General features: G+C 32.2%; 1 protein-coding gene across 1 annotated transcript; it reads right to left on the bottom strand.

Moving 5' to 3' along the window:
* Window positions 1-7,557: 7,557 nt before the first annotated feature.
* On the bottom strand, window positions 7,558-9,040 carry LOC129962916 (uncharacterized). The gene is made up of 3 exons (XM_056076917.1): window positions 8,365-9,040; window positions 8,056-8,267; window positions 7,558-7,935 (listed from the first exon to the last, which is right to left on the bottom strand). The coding sequence occupies exons 1-3, from the start codon at window positions 9,038-9,040 to the stop codon at window positions 7,558-7,560; spliced, it is 1,266 nt and encodes a 421-aa protein (XP_055932892.1).
* Between the last annotated feature and the right edge of the window lie 763 nt (window positions 9,041-9,803).

Below are 9,803 nucleotides of genomic sequence, written 5' to 3'. Positions count from 1 at the left end.
ATAAAAATAAAATAATGAATCATTTGCCATCATTTGTTATTCTAACTTCACATCTTGCAACGAGCAGTACAGCGATGGGAAAGGAGTAATTAAAATGATACGAAATTACATGAATTGTTACACGAATTATTACAAGAATTTCTTGGAAATTTAAACCAGTCTATGCCGGAACCAAGTCATTGATTATACACGATTTACTTTTATATATTCTACTTCAGATTGTTTTAGCTTGATATATAGTAATAATCTTGAGTTTGCCGCCAAGTTACATTAACATAATGAATATTTGAACTAATGAATTTATAATTTTCTTAAAATGTTTAAATGAATAATTTACATAAATATCATTCAGAGAGAGTTTCTATTATTTCCCGATTCAATTATTAACTATACACAAGAATACATAAAGATGTTGACATTAGACCTTTCACTATTTTCTTCTTTCGAGTGACAGAGAATAGAGACGCTATTCCTAAATCCCGGAAGGGTTTCGTACGATTCTCAATCTATTTTCTGTAGGGAAATTGAGGTTTTATTTCCGTCTTATCTTTCCTAAGAATAATTTTAAATGGTTGAGGTCTCCTTTATGTCTGGCGCCGAATAAGAAGCATGCATATTCTCTTGGTACACACCGATTTCCATTTAATTATCAGAACTTGATACAAAGTAGTTCTCAAGGGTGACCCAACGCAGTCTCCAGACTTATTTATATCTATAATAGTTTAACAGTATAAACATATGACGCACTGAAGATTTATAAATTGAGACATATAAATAAATGATCATTTATAGTAGAGTGTAGGCTTTACTCGATGGCATAAATGGATTTTAATAATACCATTATTCAAACATTTATGTAAGAATTGTGTTCAAATGAGAATGTCATAAATGGGTTTCTTGAACTGTATTTTACATAAAATTTAAAATCTTGTGTATGTTGTAAAGTACACAATGACATTTTAAGAATTCTGTTCGCATGTTTGGGGAGTTAAATTAGTCATTTACAAAACGGTCTTAAAAATGATAGCTTACATTTAAGCTATCATTTTTGGTCTTAAAAATGATAAGAAGAAAGGCATATGGAATAGCTTATTGCTTTGACATTCATGAGATTGGATTTTAATTGGAGTTATTTATAAATTTAGTTTAATGAATTTCTTTGGTAAATAGTACTTAACCTTGATAATATATTTTATTTGAATTGCTTTTAAATAGTGGATGATTTTAGATTAACTTCCTATTTATCGAAATAATTAAAAAAGATTGTGCTCATTAATTTATAAATAATATAAAACATTCCTTTAGAATCGTATTTATACATCATCATGCAATTCTACCTACTTGCTGTAACGTTCATTAGTGGCCAATTGTGTGAAACTATCAATTTTCACGAAACGAAGCAATACCAGCCTACTTGTGATCACATCCTTCCCTAAAGCAGATAATAAAAAATTGTGCAACCATCATCAGAGGGAAAAAAACAATAAGTGAATAAGAAAAAAAATATTTATTAGTCAAAAGGTCCGTCATCCATAACCATTCCAATGACAGTAACATTATAAAATACTGAATTCCGGATGGCAAACAGTCGGTAAAAACTTTAAAAAAATCACCAAAACGTATAAATTGAGCAAAATAAAAAACGGTTTGTAGATTTAGCATCGATAAGTCACGGGATTTTGTTTAGGTAAGAAAAAAAAAATTTAAAAAAATGCCTATAGGTGACGTCGGTATGAACGACTTAGTTGGAAATATACAAATGAGATAGGCGATTATAAATACTTATCCTCTTGATCCAGAATGAATTATCCGTTGCATGCTATGTAAGGAAACAAAGATGCCATGTGGAAAAGATAAAATTTTGTTGGTGAAGCTGTTTTACCTGAACCAGGAATCAGCGACTATTGCGCTGCGTAAATTACGACTTCAGAAAAATGTGAAGAACGGGAAAGGACCTTTAACAGTGGCAGGCCTCATAAAGCTTGTTCAGCGATTTGAGGAAACTGGATCACTGGAAGATCGTGTAAATCCGGATGATCAAATCTAATGCAGACACGTTCGGAGCGCTTTGCACCTAAATGGAAATATTAGCTTCCGAAACCACGGCAGGGACTTGTAGTGCACGAGAAGTTGGCAAAAGCTTGGGATTACCACCGTCCTAGATACGCAACATTCTTCATGGAATTCTTAATCAGTATCCATACAGTCTTGCCATTAATTTTTAGCATCGGATATTGAAGAGAGAGAAGCATTTGCGAGGTGGGTTGACTCCAAAACTGAACAAGATCCCTCCTGGGTCTTTTTAAATATCTTGTGGACAAATGAAGCTCATGTTTCTCTCCATGGCGAAGTTAGTACACATAGCTGTCGCATCTGGGCGATGTCAAATCCACGAATGTACGCTGAGAAACTTCTGTATTCCTCCGAAGTCACAGTGTGGTGTATGTTCATAGGTACCTTCATCATCCTTCTTTGAAACACAGTGTCCAATAAATGGGTGGAAAACTGTGACAGTAAATGCTCAGGGTTATTTAACGCTTCTGTGCGAAAAGGCTGTTCTATGTTTGCGTGAAAAAGATGCGCTTTATGTTGTTACGTTTATGCAAGATGGAACAATAAGTCACACTGCTATTCCAGTCAAGGAATTCCTGATACAGACTCCGGGAAAGAGAGAAACATTAGTAGATGTTGTAAGTTCTCCATGGTCTTTTCGGTCACCAGATATGACACCAGCTGACATGGCTATGGGGAAATTTAATAGATCTCGTCCATCCAGTCTGTCGGAATTGAAGGATTCAATCCGCCGAGAGATGTCATGTATACAGCCGAACATGCTGCACTCTGCCATTGCTGAATTTTTGACATGCCTGCAATGGCGATCACTTGCGTGGTGGACATGTTGGACACGTATTGAAATAATAAATGATTTGATAACATTATTTTTGTTATTTGCGTGTCTGTTCTTTTACTTACGTACGAAACGCCACCCATCGGCTGTTTTTTTTCAAATATTTTTTTTTTCTTATGTTAAAAAATCCCGTGATTTATCGATTCTAAATCTGCAAACCATTTTTTATTTTGCTTAATTTCATGGGTTTTATGAATTTTTACAGTTTTTTACGGATTTTTTGCCCACCTGGTAGTTGGCTGGATAACAGATAAAAAAAGAGATTATAGCAGGTGTTCATTCGTATATATTTAAGACATATTTATATAATTCGAATTAATATTATAAACCTTCTAATTTTAACTAGCAATTAGTGAAATGTAACTCTAAAATTATTATCATTATTATGTTCCAAAATATTATAACAGAAAAGTACTGTCACAATCACAAAAATTCTTTGAGCTTTTTTAATAAAAAAATTTCAAAATTTGTGAATGAAAACCTTCGAGAGGCACATTAAAATGTAATTTTTTAAAATTAAGTTTTGATATGATACTTTTTCTTTTAATATTTATATCAATGCTATAAAACTTGGAATTTTAGAAAGTGACATTATTATCGAAGAGAATTTTAAAATAAGTTTACATAAATATTAATTTAAAATCAGATTCAAATTTTTTACATATATATTTAATTTAAGAGAAATATCGATAAGAAGTTTTTTTTGTACAAAGAGAAAAACGAATTAATCAAAGGAATACATATCTTAAGTATGGCCATTTCATTTATCCTCGGCAGTAGACTAAATAAAATAAAAAGTTTCATCTAAAGAATTAATAGAATATACTCTTTAGCCAACTGAATGTGATCATCAGCATTAGCTATGAATGCAAATATAAGTAATTATGCTATTTAATATTAAAATGGTGTCTGTGTTTCCTATTCAAGCATTAAATAATTTATAAAAGAAAATAAAATGTCAATTTATAATTTTACTTTTATTAAGGAAATTAATCTGAAAATTTCTTGATTTGCGGTTTTTCAAATTCAAATAAGTCTTCAAATTTCTGATTTATGAAGGTAATCGCATTTTTTTAAAAAATCTGAAAACCTTACGAAAGTTACGAAATCCATTATTGATTTCTCATTTAGTGATAGCGGAGACATTATCACATAAATTGGAGGATATCTACGATAGCATTTATGAAGCAAAACGACGATATTAAAATACCATCATAAAATTTTTGAAAATTTTCAAGATCTTATTTATGTGCAGCATATGTTATACAACCAAATTGCTGATTTTATCATTATAAATAATCCAGAAGAAGTGAAATACAAATATTCCTTAATTGAAATACCCTGCAGTTGTTAATTATATCAAGAAAGTAATAAAACAAATTATTACATATTTTCGTACTAATTTAATTTTGTAACAATTATATTAACTAGCATATAAGCAATATTAAATAATAAAGAATTAAATAAACCTTAAAGCATTTACATTTTGAAATAGCTGGAATAGAACTCATCTTTACTCTGTATTAAGAAAACATCAAGCATACAGAGAAAATATTATGTTAACCCTGTATCAAGAAAAATCCTTTTACGGAACAATATTTTTTTAGTTTTTGATATTTGTATGTATGTATGTTTATGAAAACATAAAAAAAAAATACCTGAGGGATATCTCCAAAATTTTAAACTGAAATACAAATATCTTCAATAAGATTATGAACTAATAAGCAGAAAGAGTTCTAAAAAATCGTTTTCTACTTAATATTTGTAATATCTTTCAAACTTTTATTCATTCAAGTTGAGATACAGAAAGAAAGAAAATTTACAACTAAATAAAGAATCTACTTAATGTTTAACTTTAAATAATTTAAAATAAATATTTATTAATGATGCCTGTTATATCGGTGCATTAAATTATTTCCTTTATTATATCTATATAATAAAATTGCTCAGTTATTGCAGCAGTATTTAGTAGTAAACAGAAATATGGAAATAAAAATTGATACATAATAAAAATATATTCTTTTACTCTAGTTAGTGTGGAGGATGGCATTTCATATTTAAAAAGAAGACACATAATAATTAACTTTCACATAGAATTTACATTTATTTCTGTGTGAGTTATTGAAGATTTTTAATATGAGGAGACAGTTCAAACAGCTAAGAAGAAAAATGAAAACAAATGCAGAAAATATATATTTAAGGCAGAGCGCGGATAAAGAATTCCATTATTGTTTGAAAGATAAAGAAAATAAATTCCTTGTTTGATAGAACAGCGTAGGATTGATAGATGTAGACATAAAACTTTTTCAACAAATGATTGTGCTTCCAGAGGTAATTGAAAAATAAATGAATATTTTTCATTTGCTATGAAAAAAAGCAACAATCCAATCCTTATCCATGAAAATTAATTTTCCTTATATGGATTCGTTATGTATTTCGGAAACCATCTGAAAAATTTGAAAAGTTTTTTTAAAACAATAATACGTAGAAAAATTGTGAAAGTTAAATTGTTTTCACCAATGTTATTTCGCTTTAATTTATGATCAACAATGCTACTTGGAAATAAATTAAAAATTAAAAAATATTTCACATCTTCACTGTCATATTAAATCTATTTGTTGATTTATTCATTCTTTAGATGTGTTTCCTCTTTTATATACTTATGCAAAAAATTATATTTTTTTATGTTAGTTTTATACTTTTGACTTAAATAAATTATCACGTACATCAAGATATAAAACCTTTCAGAAAATAAATAATATGAAAAAAGGCGCCTTTTGCTTGATTGACATGATATATATTTTGCTAAATTTTAAATAGTATTGTTTTCAGATTCTGCTTGCTTCTAAATTGAACTGTCATTTTAATATCAAAAAGTATTTTTATAGCAGAGGAAGTAAAGTTATATGCAATAATAACATTTATTTGTAACATAACAATTTTTTTTTACGAATTTACGAATGTTTAACGAAAACATGCTAAATGTTTCTCCTATATACTTAACTCATGAAATACAAACGAAATGTTTCAAGTTTAAATGGAAAATAAACTTCATTTTTTTGAAACAATTCCTTCTTTTTCTGTTTATGTTTAATAAGAAAACAGGTCATTGAATTGCAATTAGATATCAACTAAAATTTTCTTATTGGTAAAGCATCTTTGTATAAATAGAAAGTAAATTGATTTTCACACACACTCAAACACATTAATTCTTTTATTACAAAAATGCCCCGATGAATCAGCATTCATTCATCCTTTCTCTTAGCCAATATTCAGAACATATTATAAGTGAAGTTATTATTTCATTATGTCGCATATTAAAATGCCATATTTTGGATAGCCAAGTTAAAGATTTCAAGTAATAAAATGCTGTTATGCATTTTTCCATCAACGTAATTGTCGATTTTGATTATGTTCCGTACCAATTTTGATTATTTTCCAATTTTATTGGAATATAATCAAAATTGATCATTTTGATTGAAAAATTACTTTCTTCTGTGTGAAGAACAGAGTGATTAAAATTAAAGTTACACTTTCAAACTGCAAACTGTAAAAAAGGAACCTCTGGTCAAAATGAAGTCAGATTTGAATTAAATAACGTGAAGAAAGAGTAAGCGGTATGGCATAAGAAAAAAGTTCCAAAATGCATCAGCAGATGGCTCTGTAAGCGGCATAACGAAAGTGGATTCGTTTACGTCCACGTTCGTCGTATTTTGATATTTTAAATCAAATGACGACTTTAGCAAAATACGATGACTTTGTACTATTCAATAAGCATGATTGTTTCGGTTTTTTTTGACAGAAATAATAAATTCTAAGTCCTTCCACAGTTGTGGCACGGTCAGTGGACATCCCATTCACCACGATAAGTTCATACTAGATTTAATGGGAAAAGTCTGTTTTTAACTATTCTTAGGCCAAAACCTGCATAAAAAGTTCATAATGATTTGACTTCTAAATATCTGGCCAGGAACCGCATAAAAAGCAACACTGGAAACGCTTGTTAATTATCATTTGACTTACGCAAGACATGTTCAATACGTTGTCCATAATTTTCTGAGGCAAGTTGAAACCAATAAACACAAAAGCTCGGAGTGTCTCAAGTCTCACGTTGTAGATGAGTTGCGTATCTATGCTTTTAATTCAACTGAAATCGCAATCGTGCCACTGAATGCAACATTTATAAGATCACACCACAGTCAAAAGTCACAATAATTGAGTTTCCGATAATCTTGAAGGCCAGCATGTTGGAAAATATATGTAATAATTTTATCATATCCCAAATGCCTCTTGTGTAGTTGTATCACTCACTGGTTTTACAAAATGCGGTATGGTATGGTATGGTATTTTGAGATTTAATAGCGCAAGAGCCAAATATGGCTATACTGCGCCAAACAAATGGTTTTAAAAATGTCACGTATAATTCAATCAGTTTAAATTTATAATTTCTCGTGATAAAAAGAAATACATCCAATAATGAATAGTGTCAGCGTTTATAAATATGCCAATTACATCCCGTAAAGAATTTTTTTTCCAAAAATGTTAAAAGATTAAAATATCGATGAAATTTAAAAAAAAGGTGAAAATGCATCTTCCATAACATAAAAAAAAAGGTACAATAAATTACAAAACGAAGTGAAAAGAAAAAATCATTGCAATCTTTTGATTCGGTGTTTCTTCAAGTATTTGCTATGTATAGGGGTACTTGAAGTTTCACTGTAAAAATTTTTAAGATTAATCCATTTAACTTGACATTCTTGGCGTCTTTGTTTAAAAACAGTTTTATCAACTGTGGTGGAATCGGTAGAATGTTCAGCAGCAAGTGGTGTTTCGTCAATTGTTTCATGAGGGTTGTATTCTATTGCATTATCCGATTCTATTTCGCTGTCAGTGTTTGGTTTGGGTTTATTTGTGGTCATGAATTCAAGCTCAGGCTTGGCTTCATCCATTTTATCTGCTGATTTAGAATTAATCGAAGAGCTCAAATTTGAGTCTGTCATAGGTTGGGAGACTTGTCGAGGTGAAGTCTTCCAGAATTTAGAATATGATATATTTTCAGAATTTTGCTTGTGATCTTTTTTATATTTTTTCTCATAAGTGACAGTTTTAAATTTATTCAGGTCCTGTGACATTTCATTAGATGGAACATGAAGGGTTTCATGTTCATGAACAGTTGGCTGGTTAACATTTTTACTATTGAGATCTACTGGCAATGACGTTACAATAGCGGACTCGGGACTATTATCAGTAAGTATATTGTTTCTTTTGTTTTGAATACGATCAGTTGCAGGTGGTTTTTTCATCATAGACGAGTAGCTGGTTCCAGATACAGGAGTTTGTGATTTTACAAGTTTACGAGCTTCGGAGTAAGAAATTTGTTTTTTTAATTTTTGTACTAATTATTTCCTTTTCTAACTGCCATGCTGGACAGTTTCGAGAAAAGGAAGTATGTGTACCTTGACAATTAAAGCATTTCTCCCTAGATGTGCATTCCGAACTATCGTGACCTACTTCTGCACAGCGGGCGCAAGTTAATGTCCCTCGGCAAGAAGTTCTTGAATGTCCGAACCGTTGGCACTTAAAACAACGAAGCGGATTCGGTATATATGGTCGAACCAACAGGCGCATGTACCCCGCCTTAATGTACTCGGGTAATTTGTTGAAACTAAAAGTAAGAACCAGATGTTTGGTATTTAGGAGCTGGCCATCTCTCCGTATCGATATACGCCGTACATGGCTAACCCCTTGTCCTTTCAACTCTTTAGTTATTGCATCTATCGGTTCATTGAATAGCTCCCCACAGGAAATGACACCATTGGAGGAATTCAGTGAAGAATGTGGAAAAACAACAACTGGTATATTTTCGAATGATTTTAATTTCATAATTTGTACAGATTGTTTACGAGATTGCACTTCTACCAGCAAATCGCCAGATCGAAGTTTTTTAGTACTTTTAACCTCACCAATATTGCCAGTTATACATCTTTCAACAAGAAACGGAGAGACTGAATGAAATGTATCATTAGTAGCAGATGATCTTTTGATAATGAAAAAGGTTGGAAAATTAGGTACTGTTGGAAAGGTAGAAACATTTTGTTGCCCACTGAAGGGAGCAGCTTTGCGTTTGCCCATACGACATTGGTACAAATTCAGGCCCGACGGCACCGCCCACCACGGAGCCCAACAAGGGAAGGCAGCCACCGGCTCTGACCATTCCCAGCCTCGGCGCTTACCTTGGTGCTAGCCGGTACCTATACGCTCGGAGTTACCCCCGGGGACAGTGACCACCCTTAACGCCAAGCCCAAGGAGTAACCCCTTCGCTTGATCCCTAGCAAACTAACCACTTAGGTGGTTAGCGACCAGCCGATTGATGCACAGGGGACCACAGTACACCACCCGTCTTTCAAATGGGTCGCCACGCACGGCAAACACGTGGGGTTTTGGCTGTCTATGAGAAGCAAGAAGCAAACAGAGCGGCGACAGCTTCTCATGGAGAGCTCCCTCGCTTGCCGTCGAGGGAAAGAAAAAAAGGCAGAAAGCAGAAGGCGAAGAGGAGTATAAACATAAAGGGAGTATAGATCCCTGGGTACCTCGGGATTGGGACACCCGTACTCACCTATAGTAGGTGAGCCCCTGAGGGGTACAAAATGCGGAAGGGCGCCATTGTGCATGAAAAGGATTCTATCCACACATGCACGCTATTGAAGAGTTGGAAAAACCTGGTTGTGCAAACGGTTCTCATATTATTTTGCTATCATGCTATTTATCTCATATTATTCTCATGCTATTTATCTTCAATAATATTACTCCCATGCTATTCATCTCATATTACTCCCATGCTATTCATCTCATATTACTCCCATGCTATTCATCTCATATTACTCCCATGCTATT

The sequence above is a fragment of the Argiope bruennichi genome, chromosome 3 (genome assembly GCF_947563725.1).
Source record: "Argiope bruennichi chromosome 3, qqArgBrue1.1, whole genome shotgun sequence".
NCBI lineage: Eukaryota > Metazoa > Arthropoda > Arachnida > Araneae > Araneidae > Argiope > Argiope bruennichi.
The sequence above is the reverse complement of the archived record's forward strand: the minus strand, read 5'-3'. Positions and strand labels throughout refer to the sequence as shown.

What these genes read in the sequence shown, in the direction of transcription:
- LOC129962916 (XM_056076917.1), bottom strand. Translation starts at nt 9,040, where the DNA reads ATGGGCAAACGCAAAGCTGCTCCCTTCAGTGGGCAACAAAATGTTTCT. An exon ending in GAAATGCTTTAATTGTCAAG is followed by an intron (nt 8,268 to 8,364) that starts GTACACATACTT and finishes CTTACTCCGAAG; the next exon opens with CTCGTAAACTTGTAAAATCA. An exon ending in ATGAACATGAAACCCTTCAT is followed by an intron (nt 7,936 to 8,055) that starts GTTCCATCTAAT and finishes AAATTCTGGAAG; the next exon opens with ACTTCACCTCGACAAGTCTC.